The sequence below is a fragment of the Parus major genome, chromosome Z (assembly GCF_001522545.3).
Source record: "Parus major isolate Abel chromosome Z, Parus_major1.1, whole genome shotgun sequence".
NCBI classification, from domain to species: Eukaryota; Metazoa; Chordata; class Aves; order Passeriformes; family Paridae; genus Parus; species Parus major.
This window is the reverse complement of record NC_031799.1, coordinates 853,788-877,171: the sequence shown is the minus strand read 5'-3', so window position 1 is coordinate 877,171 and position 23,384 is coordinate 853,788. Positions and strand designations below refer to the sequence as shown.

The 23,384-nt window shown below is 46.9% G+C and overlaps 1 protein-coding gene across 2 annotated transcripts in view; it reads left to right on the top strand.

The window, feature by feature from the left end:
* CTIF (cap binding complex dependent translation initiation factor) overlaps positions 1-23,384 on the top strand; it is a 137,666-nt gene that overhangs the window by 88,228 nt on the left and 26,054 nt on the right. The window contains exons 8-9 of one of the 2 annotated variants that reach the window (XM_015615207.2): positions 5,773-6,214; positions 7,999-8,298. In XM_015615207.2, the coding sequence (XP_015470693.1) occupies positions 5,773-6,214; positions 7,999-8,298 (742 nt within the window). Of the gene's footprint in view, positions 1-5,772; positions 6,215-7,968; positions 8,299-23,384 lie in introns of both variants that reach the window. The other variant, XM_015615206.3, reaches the window with a different exon arrangement.

Below are 23,384 nucleotides of genomic sequence, written 5' to 3'. Positions count from 1 at the left end.
CACCAAGTCCTAACCAGGATCATTCGGTCCCTCCAGTTTGTACCACAGTATCTCTTGAGTGCTCAAAGCCAGTGATGATGAGTTCTTCTGACCACAGCAGTACTGCCATGCCCAAACTCCTCCAGCAGTGCCTGCTTCAGGATACCAGTCCAGTTGTCTGTGGTCTGGCTGGAATATGCTTAGTTCAGAAAGACTGGGTCTGGAGACATGAATTTGTTCAGGGGATGTTTCAGAGAATTTTGCTGCCCTTTCTCTCTTCAGGCTGAGTTTCCTGGGCAGATAATAACCTACATGTTAAATTGAGAATTTTACTCTTTCAGTGGTGACTCTAAGAGGGTTCCTTCTTAATTTCCCTCCTTCAGTGGAAAATTGTGTTTAGATTTTCAGAAAGAAGGTGAGGGAGGTGGCTTGACATCCCACAGAGTGAGCCCCACCATTTGCAGGAGCAGCTGCTGAGTTCCTTGGGGATGCTCTGCTCCCCCAGCCTTGAGGAGTGTCATGGATAGGAGGGATCTGGGGTCATCATGGGAATGAAAGGTCACTCAGAGTCCATTCCTGCAGCAGATCCTAGAAGTGTTCCAGGCCAGGCAGAATGGGGCTTGGCACACCCAGATGTAGTGGTGTCCTTGCCCATGGCAGGGAGGTGGAACTGAATGATCTTTAAGGCTCTTTCCAAAATGAGCCATTCTATGATTCTGTGATCTTAATCCACCCCTTGAAACAATAGTTGCTAATTAGTTGCAGGCATGTTAATAGCAAAGCTGATTGTGAGATAATTCCAAGACTTAGCATTATATTATATACTCACACAGAGGTGAAGATGAGACCCTGACCAAGCAGTCAGAAGAGTGCAGAGAAACTTACTGTCAAATGCAGTGAGGAATGTGTTCATTCAAGCACTAAAAGATGCAAGGGCTGGAGAAGATTTGACCTTGGCAACACTCTTCATTCTCAACCTCTTTCCTGAGTGTCTGCAAGTCCATATTAGTTGTTAATTACTAGGTGGCCCTGGCTATGCCCACCAGGTATTCTGCTCTGCACAAAAGCAGGACTAAATCAGAATCTGTGCTCTGCAAGGAGCTTTTGGTGTCCTGGAGGCTTTGTGCCATGGGGAACTTGGCTGAGATTGAGGGCAAGTATCCAGGCAAGTTCTCCAGAGGCAGGAACCAGCATGTGCAGAGACCTGGTCCCTCAGTCCCAGGATGGGACTTCAGTCTGTTTGGCCATACAAGGTGCCCTGCATCGTGGGGTAAATGTCTTAAGTGCCACTAGAAATGTGTAGAATCTCAAGAGTTGCTGAGATAGGAAAAGACCTCTTAGAGCATCAAGTCCAACCATTCCCCCAGCCCTGCCAATGCCATCACTGACCCATGTCCCCAGATGCCACATCTGCAAAGCTTTTAAATCTCTCCAGGGATGGGGACTCCACCACTGCCCTGGGCAGTTGTGCCAGGGCATGACATCCCTTTCAGTTAAGGAATTTTCCCAATATCCAATCTAAACTTCACCTGGCTCAGCTTGAGGCCATTTTCTCTTGTCTGTCCCTTGTTCCGTGGGAAAAGAGCCCAGCATCCACTTGGCTGCATCCTCCTGTCAGAGCCAGAAGGTCCCTCCTGAGACTCCTTTTCTTCAGGCTGAGCCACCTGAGTTCCCTCAGCTGCCCCTCATGGGACTAGTGCTCTAATTTAACTCCTCACCTCTCAGTGTTTGTAGGAATTGCTTACCCAGATCTCTGTGCAGCCACCAGGAGAATGCAGCCCCGCATTGTCTTCCAGCTCCTCACATGCCAGACAAATGGTGGGGGCTCTCAAAAGACTCTTCTCCCTCATGGGGATATGGGCAAGGCTGACAGGACAGAGCAACTGTGGTTTAGACCACAGCTGTCCACGTGTCTGGAGTTACTTTCCCCAGACTTGTGCCTTCCTGCTCCTTTCCTTGGGAGCAAACAATGTAGTAAAAACTTGCAGGAATAATGTATTTCTGAGCACGTAGGCTGGTAATCACCAAGACAGCTGAAGCCTTAGATTTGTTTGCGTAGGCTTCTCCAACAGAACAGACATTTGTCAGATCTAAATTCTGTTGAAAGGTATCTCATTTAGTTAATTAAATAAAAAAAAAAATTTAAAAAATGGGTGGAGAAACAATAGCAGAAGCAATACCATCCTATTTCCAGCTTGGCAACCCTGACTGTCTCCCCTTGGTTTTTAGTACTTTTGCAATTTCTTTGTGAACTCTCAATGTCTCTTTAATTTCCATGTTGTCCAATGGCCAAATCCCACTGAAGTCAGGGGGAGTTTTGAACTGAACTGGAATTTGGCCTTTGAAGTGAAAATAGTTATTTAATGTTAAATGGAGTCAAGAGATAAGAAACCATTGTACTGTCCAGATGATTTTTTCTTGTAGCTGAATTATGGTTCCCTGCAAGGCACTGAATCCTTATGGCTAAGAATGAGCAGAGGGGGACAGAGGATTTCCCAGTAACTGCAGCATTTTTCTGGGGTAAATTCTTGCTTTACTTGGAGATGTCGCTGTGTGAGTCAAGCTTCGGCTGTTCCTCCCTTCAGCATCTCAGACCTAAAATCCTGTGTTGGGAGGTGCATTTGGGTGCTTGCCTGGCCTGGTTCCCTGGGCTTGGCACATCACCCCAAGGCACCAGCTGGGGGCATGACCTTAACCTGCCATCTGAGTACCTACAGTGCTGCCCTCAAACAAGCACGAGGTTGTTTGCAACAACCCACAGTGGGAGTGTGACGGGACACCCAGGTCCCCATTTTGTCCTTTCCTAGGGTTTTCTGTGTCCCCAGCACCTTGGTCACACCTGAGGGCAAGCATGGGTTGTCCCAACTTCCCAGGCTTTGAGATGCTGTGCAGTCAAGAGAGTTTTAAGATCTGAGCCCCATTCTCCCTGCTTTGGCTCTTCTTCCCTGCGGATCCTATTTCTTCTTGGCTTTTCTTCTTCGCTGGGGTGTTGGGAAGATAAAAGCACACAACGAGTCTTTGCCTGAATGCTGGATGATTGTCTAGATCCTTGACTGCTGCCAAGTCACAGACGTTCTCCTTGTTTGCCATTCTCCTTCCTTTGCCTTTTATTTCTTGCAATTTTTTTCCCAAAACTTTTTTTTTACTCTGGTGTTTTCCACCCTTTGGCCAGTGACTGCTGAGCTTTGGTCACTCTGCCTCTTGCCATGGGGACATCATCTTTTAGCTGTCCTGTGGAAGGGCAAGGCTGCCTGTTCCCCCATCCTATTGCAACAGCCCCAAAATGAGCAATCTTGCACATTCCGCCTAACTAGATGTTTTTTTAATTTTAAACCTTTTTAATTTTAAACCTCTTTTAATTGTAAACCTTTTTTACATTCATAACCCTTAAGCACTAAGGGTTTGGTTTATAATATCATCATGTCTTTAGAAAAAAAAATGTCTCTGCATGCATTTCTTGCAGGAATTTATGGCCAAGTTTGGTTCCCAGCTCATTTCCAGGCATTTTCTCTCTTCTGAAATTATAGCCGTGTCTTTGTGCAACTTCTGTAATTTCTGGGCAATATTTACAAATTAAATAAAGTAGTAGGCTGACTGGCTTATAAGCTGAGACTTGAAGTGCAACCAAACAGTTAAACTCAGATTAAACTCAGTCTGAGAGAAGAAAACCACAGAAAGCAAAACTCTTGTACACTTGGGCCTGTGAGGGCTTTGTACCAGATAAGGTTTTTAACTAACTTTTATTTTGACATTCCCCTTTTAATAAGCATTGCTCTTTACAAAGCGGTTTATGTGATTGCATTACTGAGAGGAAACAAAGAAATGCCAGGAAAACTTGATGTGGAGAATCTGTACTCATAAAATGCTTGTAGGCTCCAGCAAACAGGAAAGCTTTTCCCATCTCCTTTTTTTTTTTTTTTTTTTAGTTCCCTGCCATTCAGTTTGCAAGGGAAAAAAAAGCAAAACAAAACAAAAATCCCCACAAAACCAAAAAACACACACTGAATATCTCAGAAAACCAGATCTGGTGGTCTGAGAGTAAACACAAATTCCTTCCAGTGCCATGAACAAGCCTCTTCGTCCTGCGTTTGTTAAACACGAGCCCTCACTTTTTATGGTTAAAAGCCAGTTGGCCTCAGAAAATAGGTTTTGACTCCTGGGGATGCCAAGGAATACAGATTCTGTGTGCAGATGGCTTTGGCAGGCAGGGCTGGAGACTGCTGACCATTGAAATGTATTTGTGAATGGCTGCTTCCTTCGTCTGAGCGCCCTTAGCTGAGCAGTGCCAGTGATGAAAATAAAACTAATTGCTGTGGGATGGGTTTAAAGTAAACACTGCTATTTATCCAGATTGAGGTGAGGGTTTGGGATAAGGGGTGAGGCTGACCAAGGGCTTTACCGTGACTACAGAACCAGTAAGGAGGAAAACCACTGCAGTCACCACAGCGCTCAAACTTGTTTCCTTAATTTTAGGGCTGAGACTGGGGACATGTCCTGTGTCACCCTCAAGTCCTGTGTCACTGCTCCCAGCAGCCTTGTAAAGAGCTGGGCGTTAAAACATCCCATGGGCTCTCAGAGCCAAGACCAATATCAAAGAGGCAGCAGGCAGGGGATGCCAGCATGCTTAGGGTGAAGCACCCAGCCCTGGTGAAGGCAGCCAGTGCCAGGACCATCTCCATCTTAGGTGCATCCTGGATGATGGCATTCCAGCTCTGCCTGCTCCGCTGGGGATAGCCACACTGCAGCCTGTTTGGAAATCTGAGATGCCTGAGACTGCCAAAGCATTTCTTCTATTCAACTCTTGTTTTTCTGGGGATTTGCCATCTCAGCTACCGGTTACAGCCAGCACTCAGGGGTTTGTTCCTTCTTTCTGAGATGTTGTAGTCTCTCAAGTAAACCCTTTGAGGGCAGTTCCTCCTCTTTCTGGCTGTTGGATTTCCATGTTACCCACTTGGAGCTCTGTATACATAGGCCTCTCTCTGGAGATTGTGGTCCTGGATGCCATGCCCTCCATGCTGCCAGAGCCAAGTGTGGTCTTCTTTTCATCCATGCATGTGTCCTGTCCTGGTGTAGCAGTGCTGAAGGAAATGCATAAAATAAGGCCAAACAAAACCATTTGGTGTGGACAGATCACCAGTTTACTTAGTATCTTGCTTTTTAGTTACTTTTTTTCCACTTAGAAATTCCTGATACACTTGAAATGGTTCACTGCAAACCCATGCAGCAGTGTGCCATGTTGGCAGGCAAGAGAAGAAAGTGGTGATGTAGTCTGGGTGTATCAGGAGCTCTAAAATCTTCAGAAAAATAAAAAACTCCTAGTATTTCTGGCCTTCCTGGCTTGCTGCCACTTTTTTTCCTGGTTAGTGTGGAAGTAACAGAGAAACATGGGAGAATTTAACCCAGAAATCTAGGAGAGCTTTTCCTGGGAACCAAAGTCATGTTGTCCAACTGCACAAAAATTTTCAGCTGAAACATGACTGTCACTGAAAGAAATTTAGAGGCATGAGTTCTTAGATGACAAGAAATTGCCTCCTTTTTTGTGGTTCCCTGCCAAGGGCCAAGCTGTTTGGTGGGACAAATGTGTTGGCCCAGCAGAACCACGAAGGAATGAATGAACTTTCTTTGACTCTCTTCCACGTTTTTTTTAAATTCCCTGCCATTCAGTTTTCAGAATAAAAAAACAAACAAACAAACAAACAAATCAACCAAACCAAAAAACCTATTTGGTTTCCAGCTAATAGGAGTTAAAACCTGTTTTCTGAGGCTTTTCAGTGACTTCCCTTGACTTTACAGGCGACAGCAGAGACTTCCCAGCGGGAACAAGTCTCAGCAGCACACGGATCATCAGCAGGGTGGCACCAAGCATAACAGGGACCACCAGAAACTCTACCAAGGAGGTCAGGCCCCTCACTCCTCGGGCAGGACGGGCCACCACGGCTACAGCCAGAACCGGAGATGGCACCACAACCAGAAGCACTCACCCAACGACAAAGAAACGCACAGAAACACCAAAGAGACTGAGAATTTGAAAATCGAGGACAGCTCCGTGTGCACGGCGCACGTCCCCACGGAGGCGCCCCGAGGCCCCGAGGCCGTGGAGAAGCAGTCCCAGCAGTACGTCCCCGAGCCGGAGACCAAGCGGAAAGACAGCGTCCACGAGCGCACTGGGGACAGACCCAAGATCAATCTGCTTCAGTCTTCTAAAGACAGGCTGAGGAGGAGACTAAAAGAAAAGGTATTATTTCTTGAGTTTCTCTTTTTCTGAGAGTCTGGCTGTTGGCTGTTCTCCATACAAATTGTGGGGTGGGCTCAAGGGACCTTTCCATCAGTGCTCCCAACTTACTTTAATGCTCTATCTTCCACACTTCTCTTGAGGTGTCTTTGTGTATCTTCAGGAGGCCTTTATTGAAAGAATTGTGGCTCTGAGCTTGACTTCTTGGTTGAGGTTTCTACCAGCTTGAGTTCTCCAGGGACTGGGAACTCTCCCCTTTTCCATGGGGGAAGGCTGGTGCACTCATGAGTTCCCTCCTGGTCTGAAGAGCTCAGTCACTTTGCAAAAAAAATCTGAAAAAGGGAATTTGTCTCTGCAACTACAGAGCTAAATCCCCAACTTTGACTCTTGAGTGCTGAATAGTTGGACCGCGCTGCTTTAAAGCTGATATCCATTTATCTCTGCAATGAATTGAAATGCCCTTATCTCCCCCCTTCCTTCCAACAACCCAACAATAACAAAAGTATTGCATGCAAGTGACGGAGGAGAAATCCTTTTTGGAAACAATATTCAGCCACAGATTTCTGAGGAATTTGGAGATGATATCTCCATTTTCCCCCGTGAAACTCAGATCTTTCTCTTGAGATTCTTTTGTCAGACTGTAAAAAGCATCCGTGGGGTTATCTCTAATGAGATTTCCAAAATACAGAGCAAAAATAACCTGAACATATACAATTCCATGGGAGTGCATGTTGGAAATGTATACCTTTGAATGCATGAGCATTTACTATTTCTGGATGTGGCATGAGGGGGAGTAAGAGTTTTTGTTAGTTATTTTTATGTTCTTTAAAGCGATGGGAGTATAGTAGAGACTTTCAAAGTATTCATTTTAATGCTCTTCTCAGAAATTTAGAGTCTTGTAAGAATAAAAATCTCATCAGCATCCACTCTTGGGTGGGTAATGTCAACGCAACCTGATGGGAGATTTGGACAACTCCCTTAGGGATGGGGTTTGTCAGAAAAATTGCTACAGGTCTGTATTGTACAAGATTGAGATGGAGAGGCAGAAGAGAGCAGACCAGAGCAAGCAGAATGCATGCCTGCTGCATGCTGGGGAAAACGGAGGAAATGCGCAGTATAATGTTGAAAAGAAGCAGTAATTTCTGTGGTAATGATGGGAGGTGAAAAGTGTAACAGGCAAGAGATGGAAAAGTCAGGAGTCCTTTGAATGCTGGGATCATGTGACTTCTTTTATCTCAGTTTGCATCATTAAGTATGTATTAAAAATATATTTAGATATATAATATGTATGTATATATCTTACATTAAATATATATATTTTTTTTTTTATATATGTATATATATATAATATGTTTCTGTGGGATTGTTGTCTAAAGATTTTGCAAACATCAGTGCACTTTCTAAAGAGAAGCAAAAAAATGTCCATTATCATGATGTCACAGACACCAGAAACTGGTTCAAGATGCCAAAGGCAGTCAGAGATGATCAGACTTTGGCATCCTGGCTCAGGACCCTCAAGGACATTTTCTCCCTGAGCTGAGGGGTAGAACTTTGGGATTGAGTGGTGTGGGAAATAGAGAAAGGGGACATTTCTGGGGCAGGATGCATGCGCTTGTGCTTTCCAATGCTGAGGTTATATTGTGCCACTAAAAGATGCTTTGTCTTTTCTCTTTCTGTTTGTTCTCCCAATCCCCTTCCCCTTTTGCTGTTTGTGCAAGGACATGGGCTGATATATCTGTTTTTTCCTTGTGTAACAGACGCCTTGTCTTTCCCTTTTCACGGACCAGGACGAAGTTACGGTGGAAACCACCGACCCTGAAAAGAATAAAATGGACAAATTAATTGAAATTCTCAACAGCATGAGAAACAATAGCAGTGATGTTGACTCCAAACTCACCACCTTCATGGAGGAGGCCCAGAACTCCACCAACTCTGAGGAGATGCTGGGGGAGATAGTCAAGACCATCTACCAGAAAGCGGTGACAGACCGCAGCTTTGCTTCCACAGCAGCCAAGCTGTGTGACAAAATGGCCCTCTTCATGGTGGAAGGAACCAAATTCCGGAGTCTGCTCCTCAACATGTTGCAGGTAATGAGATCAAGTTAGCTGTTCCGATGCCTGCAGCATCATCTCAAAATTGGTCTTACCATTTATTTGGAGCTGAGCTGTTACCAAATTCCTTTTGAACCCAGTTGAAGGGTTCAAATTGCACCTGTTGTTTTGTCTCCACACATCTTTAATGGTACCACAGATACTGTGACACTGAGGGCGTTACCAAGGTACTCTTCATTCTCATTTCATGAACTCTACATGCAATTGTAGCATCTCACACCAGGGCCTGTCTGAGTAATGAGTCAGTTGCTTGAGGCAGCATCCCCATGGCATGGAAAGAAATGAACTGGGAGGGTCTCTCAGTGTAGGCTGTTAGAGTGGAGGGTCCATCTCGTGTCAAATGGTCTAGACACCAGGATGGTCCCTAAGCAGGCTTTTTGGCTGCATCACCTAGCTGAAGGATCTGGTTCTGGTTTCTGATTGCAAACCAAACTGAAATAATTGAGTATTTTCTCACTATTTTGGGTGACTAGTTTATTGGTATGTGGAGAACTGGTTGGTTGTTCTGCTCCACAACCATCAGTGACAGCAAAGTTGCAGTGTGGAGGAAAAAGCAGTGGCTTTGATAACTGGTCCATGAGGTTAATGGTTGACTTGATGGTCCTGGAGATCTTTTCCAGCCTGGATGACTCTATAATAATATTGGATGATGGAAAAAAAGGGCTATCCTCAACTGCCCATGGACTACTGAGAGGAGTGTGTTTTACTGCAGTGCCACCATCAGAGAGGGCACTTGTTTTTTGGGACGGTGTCACATGCACCTCCAGTTTTCTGCCTCTGGAGACAGAGTTGAAACTACAAATTTCCATCCTTAATTTAAGGTGCATTTCCACGTGGCTGTTCCCTCACACACATATCTGTGGGACATAGAGAGCTCACATTTTGTTTCTCTGCTCTCCACACTAGTCTTGCTCAGCATCACTCCAGTTTTTGACTTGCCTTCTCATTCTTCTTGCTGCTTTTGTTGGAGATGCTCTCTTGGATGCTGTGCCTGGCTGCCTGTACTTGAGTTGGCTTTGGGGCAGCACAGCAAGTAGGGAAATAAGGAGTAAAATAAAATAGTGAAAATCAATATCAGATAATTCTACAGTGAAATATCAGATAATTCTACAGTGAATGAGAGAAGCAAAGCTGGTCCAGCTTTGCTTCTCTCATTGTTCTGCATGCTTGTCAAACACAGCATCTCTCCCCATGCCTACTCCCATCTGCAGAGCCCTTGGTCTGCATACACATCTGCCCATTACCTGTACCAGGTGGTGATTTTTTCCAGATGAGTATTTCAAAAGGGATTATCAATCAGAGTGAGGGAAATTGCAGGCAGAATCAGTCCCATAATTAGCAGCAAGGGGCTGGAGGAGCTCTAAACCTGCTGTGCATCCTGTTCTTCCCATACCAAGTCACTCTTGCATCTTTCCCTGCCAGGCTGAGCAATCTAAGAAATCCAGAATGAAGTCCAGGAATGATGGCCAGGGAGCAGCAGGGTGTTAGCCCACAGTTGATGCTGATGGCAGTCCTGGGTTAGGGAGGACACTTCCAGTTTGCTTTATTTGCTTGCCCCAGTAATTCCACCCATGCAAACAGACCCAGGAAAGCGATTTATAATGCAGCATCCTGTGCAAGACAGAGTGGCTTCCCATTCAGCTCTTCACAGCATAAATGTAGGATAAATAATAGATCTGCTATCTCCAGAGAGACTCAAAGTGCTTCCCAGGAACTTGTAGCCAGTCATAGTGTGATGGGAGCATTGTGGAGAGCTGGGGAAGAATGAAGTGCAAAGAAGGAGCGGAGTGTGCCAGTGACCGAGTTCATGTACTGAGGCACAGAGAAGTATGCAAAAGGGATTTGTTCAGCCCCAAACTGCACATCTTTTATGAATGTCTTGATGGGGCAAAAGGTGACAGATCACTACAGGTCAAAAGCAAAGTGCTGTGTGAAGTTAAATAATTTAACATTTCCTTTGTGATAGTAAAGGATTTTGACTTTCTCCAAGCACTGTTTCATTTTCCAAACAAAACAATCAGATGCAGTCAAACTGATTCTTAAATACTTCGGTGGAGCCCTAAACCAGGAATATTTTGAGGTATTCATGTCTGATAGCCCTGGCTGGAGACAGAGCCAGATATGAGGCAGGAAAGAGTCGTTGCAGCTGTCTTGGTGTGAAATAAGGAGGTTGATTATCAATATCAATATGGTGTGTTGGAACTGATACAATATATTCTCAGTATTAATAAGGCATATTGGATATTATGTCATGTTACAGAGTAATGTGAATATCCTATTGATGTATGATATATTAATACATTGATATAAATTATTATATATCCATATGTATACACACATAGATAGATATACACACACATGTGCATGTGCATATATATCCATATGTTATAATCGTATTTTAATATGATTCATGATAGGACATTACCCAGCTACAGTCCTGGCCCTTCCACCACCAGATATTTTCCATCAGGCATTTTTAGATAATTTACCATTAATTAAAAAAGAAAAATAAACCCCTAATGAAATGCTTGCTGCAGAGCAGGATTTGTGTCTCTCTAGCACCTTTCAGACTAATCTGATCCCCGGACGTAAGGAGCTCGGCTTGCTGGGCACCGGCGAGCTGGGGAATTACTGTGCCGGGGTGTGATAAATCGGGATCAGTGTGATCCCTCCCCATGCTGCTGGCGCCTGGGGCTGCACCACTAGCCCCCACATCTGCTCCTGGCAGATGCTCCTGTTTTGTAGGGGCTTGTTTGTCCCTTTCCCTCAGGACTGTGATGGCAACAGCTCACCCCCACCACAGGACCTCAGGAATTGATGCATAAACCCGTTCAGGTGCCCTGACAGCACGGCTCTACCTATAGACAGCATCCCTTTACCTGTAGACAGCATCCTTATACCCTTCTGGACTTTAAAACAAGCAGCAAGGGTTGTTTTTTTTCCTGCAAAACAGGAATCAAACTGGCTTTTTAACCTGGTTCCTCTTATATTTTCAGCTGTTGACAAGGTGCTTGTGCTCAAGGGTTGCATAGTGTTCACAGCTTATCTTAGGGCGCTTGGTTTGAGATGCCAGTGCTGCAGGATGAGGGTATTGTCACATCATCCCCCTCCCTGCCTGCAGCTCCTCTGAAGAGCTTCCCTACAGCCAACATGGTCCACTTCATCCTGTAAAATCAGGAAAACTCTGGTTTGAATTTATCCTTCACTCTATGTTTTAGTTTAGAATCTTGGCTAAGTCTTGAATTTGGGTGCTACCTCACAGGAGAAGAGATGTGGAAAGGGGAGCCATGGATTGACATCTGGTAGAGCTGCCATGTGGGAGCTTGGCACTCAAGGGATCATTTGGCATCTGGGTTGTCCAGCCCTGGCACAGGCTGCCCAAGCAAGTTGTGGAGGCACCACTCCTGAAGGGATTTAAAAGCTTTGTGGATGTGGCACCTGGGGACATAGGTGGCCTGGACAGTGCTGAGGAAATGGCTCAACTTGATGATCTTAGATGGCTTTTCCAACCTAAACAAACCTGTAGTTCTGTGATTTGGGTTTGATCTTCTCCTCATTAAATTTGGTTTAGTCTTTTGGTAGCTAGATCTATTTTGAGCTGTGTGAACCCTTGAATTGGACCTAGGTGAGCTGTGCCTGGGGAGCTTGGATGGCTGGGGAAATGAAAGAACATCTCAGTGGACATATAGGTAATTTCTTCATGCCTCTAGGAATAACTTCTTAACTAATACATTGAAAGTAATTCTCCTGCAAGAGAGACAATGCTTGCCATCGTTTCACTCACTGGCATGCCCAGACTCTTTTTATTTCATTTCTTTTTCCCAGTGGTGGGGGGGTGTTAAGCAATGTGCCACAAACCCTTCACATGTAACATAAGTTGGAGTACTCCTCTGCTGGAACAACCGTGCTCTTTATAGCAGAGCTGTGTCTGCATCTGAGCTATGCAGAGCCAAGTGTATTATTAGCGTGCACATCACTGGGACTGTAATTGTACACTGCTCCCCTTGGCAACCACGGCCAACAGCACATCAAACAGAAGGCTGATACCTTCTTTTAATAATAATAATAAAAAAAACCCCAAAAATCACGCAACGAACATCCCGACACAGAGCAGCAGCAGAGCGTGCTGGCCTGCAGCCAGAGCCAGTGCCTGGTGCATCCCTGCCCATGGAACTGCCTTGGTGCCACAGGAGAAGGGCTGGTTCTGCTGGATGCCCTGTGGCTTTCCCTGCTGCGTGCCCTGTTGGATACCTGTGGCATACCCTAATGTATACCCCAATTTCACACCCTAATGCATACCCTAAGGCACACTGCATTCGATACGTCACAGGATACTCTAAGCAGTACCCTACTGCACACCCTAACACATCCCAAAATTTATACCCTAATGCATACTCATACACAAAAGTGGTGTACCCTAGTGCATATGCGGTTGGATAGCCTGTGGCATTCTCTGGTGAATATCTTGTGGTGGAGCTTAATGCACTTCCCATGGCATATCCTATGTTATATCCTAATGTACACCCTATTACAGACCATATTGCACTTCCCATGGCATATCCTATGGTATATCCTAGTGTACACCCTATTACAGACCATATTGCACTTCCCATGGCATACCATTTGGTACATCCTAGTGCACACCCTATAGTATAAGCTAAAACATTTCCTGTAGTATGTCCTAAAGCATTCCCTAACACACATCCTAGTGCACACCCTAACCCCTACCCTGTTGCACACCCGAAACATACCTGATGATATACCTTACTGTATATCCTGCTGGATACCCTGGGGCATGCCCTAGTGATTACCCTATGGTACATCCTAATGCATTCTCTGTGAATACCCTATTGCACGCCCTAATGCCTCCCCTCTTGCACACCTAAATGGATACCCTATGGCTTGCCTTATTGTCTACCCTATTGCACACGCTGTTGCACATCCTGATACATTCCAAATGGCAAACCCAGTTGCACACCCACACAGGGTTTCTTCATCTTCTTACTGCAACCTCTTGATGTCCCAGAAATGGCCCTTCCTTGGTTCAGTGCTGTGTTTAGCTCTGGATGTAGAGACTTCATAGAAACACAGAACATCCTGAGCTGGAAGAGATCCACAAGGATCCTGGACTCCAACCCCTGACCCTGCACAGACACCCCAACAATCCCCTAAGAGCATTGTCCAAATGCTTCTGGAGCTTTGGCAGCTTTGGGACCGTGCCCCAGCACCCTCTCAGGGAAGAGCCTTTTCCTAATATCCAACCTAGCCCTCCCTGGCACAGTTCCAGCCATTCCCTGGGTCCTGTCCCTGGTCACACAGAGCGGAGATCAGTGCCTGACCCTTCTCTGCACATTACAAGTTGTAGCTGCAGTGAGTCTCCCCTCAGTTTCTTCTCCAGCCTGAACAAATCAAGTCACCTCAGCCCCTCCTTGTATGGCTTCCTGTCCAGACCCTTCCCCTCTGTTCTCCTGAGACGAATCATGTGGGTTTTGGCAGAGGTTGCACTTGTGTCTTAGTGGCCTTGGTTGGGTTTAAGATGATTGGTGTGATCATTTATAGAGGGGCTCAACCAGGAATGACTAAAAACTTATTGCTGTCATCCCAGGTAGGGGATGGAAGAGGAGAATTTAGGGTGAAGCATTTTTTGGATGTAGGCATTGTGTCATGAGGTGCTGGAGAACTGACTGATTCCCTCTAGTAAATGTGGGTGCAATGTGTTTGCCAAGATGAGTGTGAGGTTTTGGGAGAAATGGGCTGAAGTTCTTCCTGTCCTGTAGCCTTTTTAGTCTGAGCAAACAACCTCCCAGTGATAATAGCCCTTTCAGCATTGTAGGGCTTCAGGTTGTAATGATAGACACCGGGTGGATACTGTGGGAACTGGCACATAGAAGTTGGTTGTACTCAATGATCTCAGAAGTCTTTCCCGGCCCTAATGGTTCTGTGATGTTTTGTGTTATTCTAAGTAATACATTAATGGTTAATGCTGAAAGGCAGATTTTATTTTTTCCTTCTCAACATGATTATTGGTGAGGAACAGTTTGTGGTTTGGCAGAAGTGAAGGCAGGAGGATCCAAGTGTGGCTGGAGAGTATCTGACCTGTACACCATATCCAGCACTGACTGCAAAAACCCATCAGTCCTCTTTCTCTGGCTGTTTTTAATATAATTTAATTACAGATAGTCCAATCTGTGCACATAAAACAGAGCAGTACCACTTGTCTCTGAAAGGGCATTGCCCAACAGACATCAGAGAGGTCACTTCACTGAGAGGTGGGGAAAAAAATGTCCAAGTGCCCCTGGAGCAGATCCTAAAGCCATACAAGTGTGTGCTCATGTGCCACAGCAGTGAGCTCAGCTCCACGGAACAGCACCACATCCATCTCTAAGGTCTGTGCATGAGCCAACATTGCAGCCTTTGGTTTCTCCTCCAGAGGAGTTTGATGAGCTCTTTGCCCCAGTGAGGTGGAGATCCAATGGGGAAAGCCTCCTTGGCTTGAGCTGCTCTCCATGGCTATCTGTGCAGATGAGGAACATCTGGGTGGTGAGCCTCAGAACAGATGCCAGCTCCTCGGGAGCCAAACACAAGCACAGAAGTAGCAAATGATGCTGCCCTTGTGTAGACACCTTCATTTAGAGGTTTGCAGAAAGTTGTAGAGCTTGGAAACCTTTCTTCCCTTACATTTCTGATACTGATAAACATCAAACCATCCTTCTTTTGTAAATCACTGTGGGACTCCCCCAGCCAAAGCTTTGTGTAGCTTTGAAGAGATTTATTTTCTATACGCCCAGGCAATTCAAAGGCAGTTCTAAATTCATGTACACTCATATATCCATGTAGTGCTTGAAGGGGCACGGGGAATGCAGCCCCGTAGGTGGCTCTGAGGAGCATCCCCAGCTGCTGCATCCTCCTGCTCTCAAGCACAGAGAAAAATAGTGGAAAGGGTACACATTCCTTGTTTTTTGCCCACAATTGTGTCTCTGGAAATATTCTCCGATTTTTTACAGTGTATTTATTATTTTAATTTTATTACGTATTATCGTACCACTTTTATCACTTGATTCTTGTATTTTTTTATTCAATTACTTCTTATTTTGCTGATATGTTAATACAAATGTTTATTGCATATATATTAATTATGCGCATATATTTATACATATTTGCTAATGCCATATATCAGCATTATATAACAATGTTAATAATTTTATTTGTTTTTTTTTTATTCTTACTGCAGTTTGGGGGGGGTGATTTTTCCCCCTTCTTTTGCAGTCATCAAACACGCCTCGTGCAAGTGTCAGCAGCAGGCAGGAGAGGGAGCCCGGGGAGCGGGCTGGCAGCCTGCCTGCGCCGGCAGGTGAAGGGCAAGGGCTGGGCATCAACTGGAGCTGGCCCTGCTTTTACCCCGAGCCCGGCCAAGCCGTGTCTGCCTGGCCGTAGTAACAGCGCTGGGCTTGGCCACGGGAGGCTCCAGGAGCCGCTGGCACACGGCTCCCGTGCGGGGCTGGGAGTTACTGGAGAGCCCTGGATTAAATGTCCGGCGGCGTGCCTTGAGCTTGCCACTTCTCACAAGGGGAACGGTGACTGTAGGAGCCACCCAGCTCCTCTGCGGCCTTTCCATGGAAAGGGAACACGGTGGGAGCCAGGGAGCACCAGACAGCACCGCCCTGGAGGGTGGTGGTGAGGTGAGGGAAGGGTTAATGGAGCCCAAGATGTCAGGTGTTAGCAGAGTGAAGAAAAAAGGGCAGTTTTGTGCTGATAGGAAGGAGGGGATGGGGACAGGAGCTGTGCCACACAAGCACTAGGAAGCTGGGAATAGTTGAGCCAGACCCTAAATTAAACAAGCAGTGGGTTTACACTGCACATCAGTCCTCAGTCTGAGCCCAGGGGTGGATTTTGAGGATCATGTTTGAGTTGCAGCTGGAGGTGGCCACAGGGCCACTGATGTAGCAGTGGGCATCACAGAGGATGCCAAGGGGATTGTCCCCACTGCTGTGCAGGTCTCTGGGGTCTGGAGTCTGCCCAATGCAGTCTAACTCATGGTTCTGCACATGAAAGGTGTTTTGTTTAGACTAGCAGTGCATTGTGCAGTTGTGAGTTTGATGGGAAGCAGGACTAATTTTCTAAAACAAAAAAAATCTCTTCCAGTTTAAAGATTGCCATGTTTTATTTTAATTCAATGTTCTGGTAAGGTTTTATACCTTATACTTGGCAATGCTCAGATTAGCTGTGCAGAAATATCCATGACCTTTAATCCATAAATTTATGTGTGGTTTCTCCTGGCTTCTTTTCACCTTGATTTTAAAGCCATGGTGGGGAGCAGCCCATGCTACAGCACATGATGGGATGGTACTTGGTGTCTCATTGTCTCTCCAGGCAGTGGATACCCTGGGCATCAGCCAGTGATGGTGGGACCCAGCAGAAGCTCCATCCTCTTGCTTGTGCGTGCTGGTGGTGAAGAGTGTCAGGAACACCACTGGCCGAACTGCTGCCTGCTAAAAGCACAGCTGAGTTCAGATCAGGGAGTTCAGGTGGTGGGACCCATGCACACCCTGTGCATGGGCTCAAGCACGGAGCAGAGGCTGTTCTGGGCTCTAGGTGGAGACTGCAGACTGCTCAGCCTGCCTGCATCCTGCCTGCCGCCCTGGGACAGAGCCAGGCAGCAGCCTCCTGCTCGGGTGGGCTCTTGGCTGCCCCCAGACATTGCTGGTGGGTGAGGATCCTCGGGGTCCTGGTAGAAAAAGCAGAAATATGTTATTTTTTAAAAGTCTCAAAATCCATTTATCCATTGGTGAAAGGTGAGGAAAGGCAGGGGGGCACTTCAGTGTTGAGCCCTCTCCAGATCGGGCTGAACTGGCATCAGCTCTTACTCTCTTGTTTGCTCCCGAAAGGCTCAAACCCGAGGGATGTGGGAGTATGTTCCTGTCAGCTCAGGGCCTCAGCTGGCCCAAGGCACCCTCCTCACAGACCATCTGCTCCTGCCTGCTCCAACCCAAATCCAGCTCAGGCTGCTGCACCCACCTCAAGGTGGGGATTTTGGGGTGCTGTGTGGTTGGACGATCCCTGCTCCCCATGCCCACAGACACCCTGCTGTGCCCAGCCCTGCTCTTAGCTAATTCCCTTCACCTCACCTGGGGACAGGAGTTTTGGAGGCTCATTGGGATGCATCACCCTGCCTGGGATTTATCCTACAATCCCCACACCCCCCAGTCATTCTGTCAGGGAATGAAGCATCCTGCTGACACAGGAGCACCCTGGAGCAGCAGGTGCCAGGGACATCACCTCCTGGGCAAAGGCCAGGGCAGATGGATATGCCAGCATTAGCCCAAAGATGGCATATGGGTAGAAGGATGTTGGAGAGGGAAACACCTCTTTTTCTCCCCTGGGAAAGGGGAAAAATGAGGTAATATGTGCTTTGCCCATCGCTGGCTTTACTTGGACACAGACCCATAGCATACAGAGGATGCTCTTGTGCTCACCAGCAGGAAATACCTTGTTTTAAGGTTTTCTAGCTGAGTCACAAGTTTCTGTACCAGATTCAGTTTCTAGACAAGTGAGCCTGACTGCTGTGGTGGCACACAGGGGGATGGTCCTGTGGGACCTGCAGCTCGAGCACCCCCGGCATCCCCCAGGCACGCTTAGGCTCAGGGTTTGTTCATTGCTGGGTATTTTGGTGGGTAGCTATCTGTCAGAATCTGGATTTGGAGAGTTAATGCTTCCAACAAAGTCCACATATCCTTTGCCTTTGTTCATTTTGCACACCCTCATCTTTTCCTGCTGCATATGTTTAAACAAGAAAATGCAAAATTATGGTGGGAAGTGGCTTTGGTGGTTCCTGGGAGCAGAGGAGCTACAGGACATTTGAGGGGTGACAAATGAGGAATTATTTCAGGTTCCTATCCTATAGCTTGCCAGGCCTGATACTGATGGAAAACACAGCATCCAAGTCTTGGTCACAGCAGTGAACAATGTTTGGCTGGAGGATGTTGCCCCACCTTGACACATTCTTAGGTATCATCAGCAGTGATGGTTTCCCCCCATGCTCCTCCCCTCACTGAGCATCCCAAAACAGTGCTTCCTTTTTCCCTCCCAGTGATAAATTCCTCCACTTCTCTTGCTTCCTTTTTTTTTAAATTACTATTGCTCTAAATATTAATTTTTTATTAGTCAGAGCATCTCTGGCAGAGCTGGGAATCCAAACTCTGTGATAAAGCCAGGCTGGACAAGGTTTGGAGTAAACTGGTCTGTTGGAAGGTGTCCCTGCCCATGGCAGGGAGGTTGGAACAAGATGGTCTTTAAGGTCTCCTCCAAACCAAACCATTCTGTGATAACACTTCCAGTCCAGGAGCAGCTGGAACTGAAAGTGAGGACTGCAAGAGCAAAGTGTCTACGAGCTAAGGAGACAGTTTCAGGCTGGAGAAACAAAACCTTTCAATTTCTGCTTTGTTCATAAGAGTAAGACATGTTTCCTTGCATCTCTAATATTCCAACCCATGCTATCCAGTGGTCTTACACACAGATGCTCAAAGTCTGCCAATATATGGCAAAATAATCATGATAATTATGGATATCCCTTTACAAATACAAAGGATGGAGGAGTTGAGGGCTTTTGCAGGTTGAAGTTGTTTTCTGCATCACATTTCTGTAATCTTTGCATTTCCAGCATGGATAGGCAGCTTTGGAGGTATTGTAAGGTGCTCCATACATGTATATTTCAGGAGATGAGCGAAAATTATTAATGCATCTTTCACATCCATTAAAAAAAATAAAAACCAGCCAAATACAACATTTCTTACAGCAAAAGCTCCCTGGCTACACAGAATTTGTAAATATTAGCCTCAGAGAAAGATTTTCTGAGCTCCATTGTGTAAATAACACTTTTTTAGCAGACTGGCACTTCACCTCTGGGTCTCAATTTTCAAGTGGTCCCTTGTCCCCCCATTCCAGAGCTGCATTTCAAGCAGGGAGATCCAGCTCTGGTACACGATGCCCATGGGGTGCCTGGTGGTGGGAGAGACGTGGTGAAAAGCAGACAGAGGAGATAAGAAGGGTGACAACCCCTTTGCTCTCCAGCGTGTTTGCTCAGCAACGCTGAGTGCTGGGCCAGAGCCACCACCTCCCTGCAGACTAAACAGTTGCAGTGTTTTCTCTCCCATGACCGAAAGAATTTAGTAAAGGGTCCCGGTATGAAACTTTACACGAACTCTGGGTGCCACGAATATCTCTGGCTGGGAGTCTGTTAACTCCTCCGGTTCCTTGATCATCGGCGCGGTTCAGTCCCAGGGCAGATGAAAGGAAGACCCATCCCACGATGGATCTGGCCAGCTGCCTGCAGGGCCCCCCGTGCTCTCCCACCCACCGAGTTTTTGCACGTCCATCTTTCTGGAGGATTTTTTTTTTTTTGCTTTCTTTTAAAGGAGAGAGTCAAGAATTCTGGCCATAATGGAGCTCTGGAGTCCTCCAGTTCAGGAAAGACATGAACCTGTTAGAGTGGGCCCAGGGAAGAATTCTGCCAGGGCTGGAGCCCCTCTGCTCTGGAGCCAGGCTGGGAGAGCTGGGGCTGCTCCCCTGCACAAGAGAAGGCTCCAGGGAGAGCTGAGAGCCCCTGGCAGGGCCTAAAGGGGCTCCAGGAGAGCTGCCCAGGGACTGGGGACAAGGCCTGCAGGGACAGCACCCAGGCAATGGCTTCCCAGTGCCAGAGGGCAGGCCCAGCTGGGATATTGGGACAGAATTGCTGGCTGGGAGGGTGGGCAGGCCCTGGCACAGGGTGCCCAGAGCAGCTGGGGCTGCCCCTGGATCCCTGCAGTGTCCAAGGCCAGGCTGGACAGGGCTTGCAGCAGCCTGGGACACTGGAAGGTGGCAGGTGGGTTGGGACTAGATTACCTTTAAAAGTACTTTCCAGCCCTGATTCTGTATTATCTCATGCCCACTGGACCTTTTTGGAGCCACCTGTGTGCACCAATGTCCATCTAAAAGTTGCCCACTTCCCTGTGCTACCCAGCTCGGGGACTTCCACTTCAGGGCAAAGTTCTGGGGCTGGGAGAAGCCTCTAAGGCTTCATTTATCCTTTGGTCCTGACTTGCAGAGAAGCAGAAGCCTCAGTGTCTTGCCCAGCTCAGCAGACAGGTGGTCCCAGTCCCACCTCATGGTGAGCACCACCAAGAAGGCACTTCCTAGGAGGGTCTTAGCATCCCACAGGAGAACATCCTGCTGCCAGCTACCAGGCACCCAGGAAAATCCCTCCATGGAGTGAACTGATGTGAGCCAGGAGTGCCTGTGCAGTAAAGCTCCTGATGTCAAACTGGATTAGCTGCCTGCCTTTCCCTGCCCAGTTTCATTCATTCACAGGCAAGCTGGCCTTTCAATAGACACAGCTTCATTTCCAGTGCAAGTGGAATTCCTCCAGCCCTGGTGCCTGGACAAAGGAGCACCTTCTTCCACAGTCAGTTTTCCTCATCTTATATCTCTCTTTCCAAATTTGGGCTGTCCCCATAGACCCCTTGTCACCTCTACCTTATAAAGAAGACACATTACATGTGCAGAATTTAAAATATGAATGCATCCTGCTGGCAAAATCCAGCTGGTCCCCACTGCATCCTTCTGGGCTGCAAGCTGGGCATCTCCAGATGTGGCATTTGCAAGCAGGATCCATCTATCAGCCACCATTGGGGTGCCAGTCATCATCTCAGCCTGGTGTTGGGAGTGGGATTAGCATTTTCTCAGGCACAGAAATGGCCTCTGAGCAGATTTGGGATTGGTGCTAGGGCTCAGACCTTGCCATGTTGTGGAAAAGGGTTTCCAAACTGCTCTCTAAACAATCCCCACTCATGTGAAGTAACCCAAAAACAGGATTTTGTGAGATTTCTAGAAACCATTATGCTTTTACACTGAGCTTGTGCAGCCCATGGGATGGGAGATATTATAATAATAGGTTTCTCCATGAGGTGGGGGTATCAGTACTGCTGTGGGATGAGCAGGCATTTGCTGTGCTTGATCCTCTCTCTTCCTACCACCTCCATGTAGCAAGGAGGGGATTGCTGGCATAGGGGTGGGATGCTCTAGGGGGTTCTTTGTTTAGAAGGAGGACTCTCAGTGTCTGCAAAATTCCCAAGGTAGCCCAAGGTTTCCTGTGCACACTCAAAAAGGCAAAGGGCACATCGCTGCCTCAAGATTCCCACAGTACTGGGACATGCAGGAATAAAATTAGTATAGCAAGGAACTCCTGCACTGCTGCAGAAGAGCAAGGCTGCCGAGGGGGAGCAGCTTCCTCTGCACATTACAGGGGCTGTCTGCAGGGCTGGGTCAAATGGGTGTCCCAATTCCTCTGATGGCAACACAGCAAGGAATTTAATTTGTGTTTCTTTTGGTCCCTTGTCTCCCTTCCAGCCCGCTCTGTGGGACTGAGAGATTAGCTTGTGATTCTCAGATAAGTGATTAATTCCCCTTGTCTGTGTGTCCTGCAGATGGTGGGTCTGTCCCTTGCTCACTACAAGGTCTGGCCGAGGCTGGTAATGATGTTTTGCTGTGTCTGGGTTTGTAGTATAACAGGTCTTTAAGGTGATGATAAACTGCTGTTACCCAGCTGAGCTGACACCCTGGCACGTGTTTGGGAATGCAGAAAGGTGTGAAATAGGAAGGACAGCAATAAAAATTAAGTGACCAGGAAGACAACTCTGTCACTTGGGTAGTGCTGGGGGAGGCACTGGCAAACATCCAGGACAAAATGAGGACTGCTGTTGGTTGTGTGCAGAGCAGGCTACTGAATTCACCCTCCTGGTTCTCTCAAAGCTTCCACCCAGACTGTGCTCTGAGATCTCTAGCAACTGCCAGGTTAACAGCAAAACTTTTGTTTGCACATCCATCATTACACTCCACCAGTGTGATTTCAGCCTCAGCTAAATCAATAATTAACTGCTTGCACCTCTGCAGCCCCTCAAGGACCTCACAGACATCATTGGCTGAAGCCATGAGACACCCACGTTGGGTGGGTAATTGCTGCTGATCCCAGATTTGGAGCCAGACAGAGAGGTCAGGGTGAGACCAGGGGGCAGGAGGTTCAAGTGACCACTCACCTGGTCACCTCCTGGTGTTTGTAGATATGAGAAGTATCCACAGCTTCTCCTGGCTCTGGTCATCATCTGCCTCAGTTACCCAAAACTGAGAATGTAAAATTGATTATGTTTCTTGTCCTGGGAGCTGGTCTAGTCTCTGCTTTAGAAAAAAACAGTTTTTTGGCCTTATTTTATCCTTCATACCCAGATCCTTCTGAGAGGAATAAGCACTGTGTGTCTGCCTGATGGCTGCAGAATCCTTGTTGAGTTGTTCTTGCCTAGCTGGAAGAATTCCATATCCCTGGAATTGTTCAAGTTAGATTGGATGGGGCTTGGAGCAACCTGGTCTAGTGGAAGGTGTCCCTTCCCATGACAGGGGGTTGTAAAGGGATGAGTTATAAGGCCCCTTCCAACCCAAACATCCTGTGATTTTATGAATTGGTCATAATGCAAACTACAAATCATCCAGTGGTCAGATGATGTGTAGTAGATGTCTGTGGGGTGGTGGCCACAGTCCTAGTAGCCTGGACCCTTCACCATGCAGTGCATTTCAGAGCCCTCTGTGAATAAAACCATTCACACAGCTGTGACCATCATGAAGTCAGGTCCACGCTGAAGGTCACTGGTAAGATTTCCTGCTTTTCCCAAAATGGCCAAAACGTCCTTAGAAGATGTTCAAGTGGTGCAGATCCAGTCTGGAGGAAGCAACATGATGACAGCCAGTGGGAGTGAAATGCCTCATAGCTGGGTGAAGCCAGGACCTCTTTGAGGCTGGGCACAAGGTGTCATCTGTAATTTAAAGGCTTTATCTGCTTTAAATGTCAATAGCTCCTTTGTTGGAGTCATAATAATTGCCGTGATTCGCATGTCTCAGTCACACGCCCCAGAGCACTTTGCAGAGGAAGATGAGCAAATCATTCCCGTTTGTTGCCAGATGGGAAATCAGGGTACAGAGGTGATTGGAGCCCACACAGGGCTGGAAGTAAACCTCAGTCTCCTGTGCTGCTGTTCCTCACG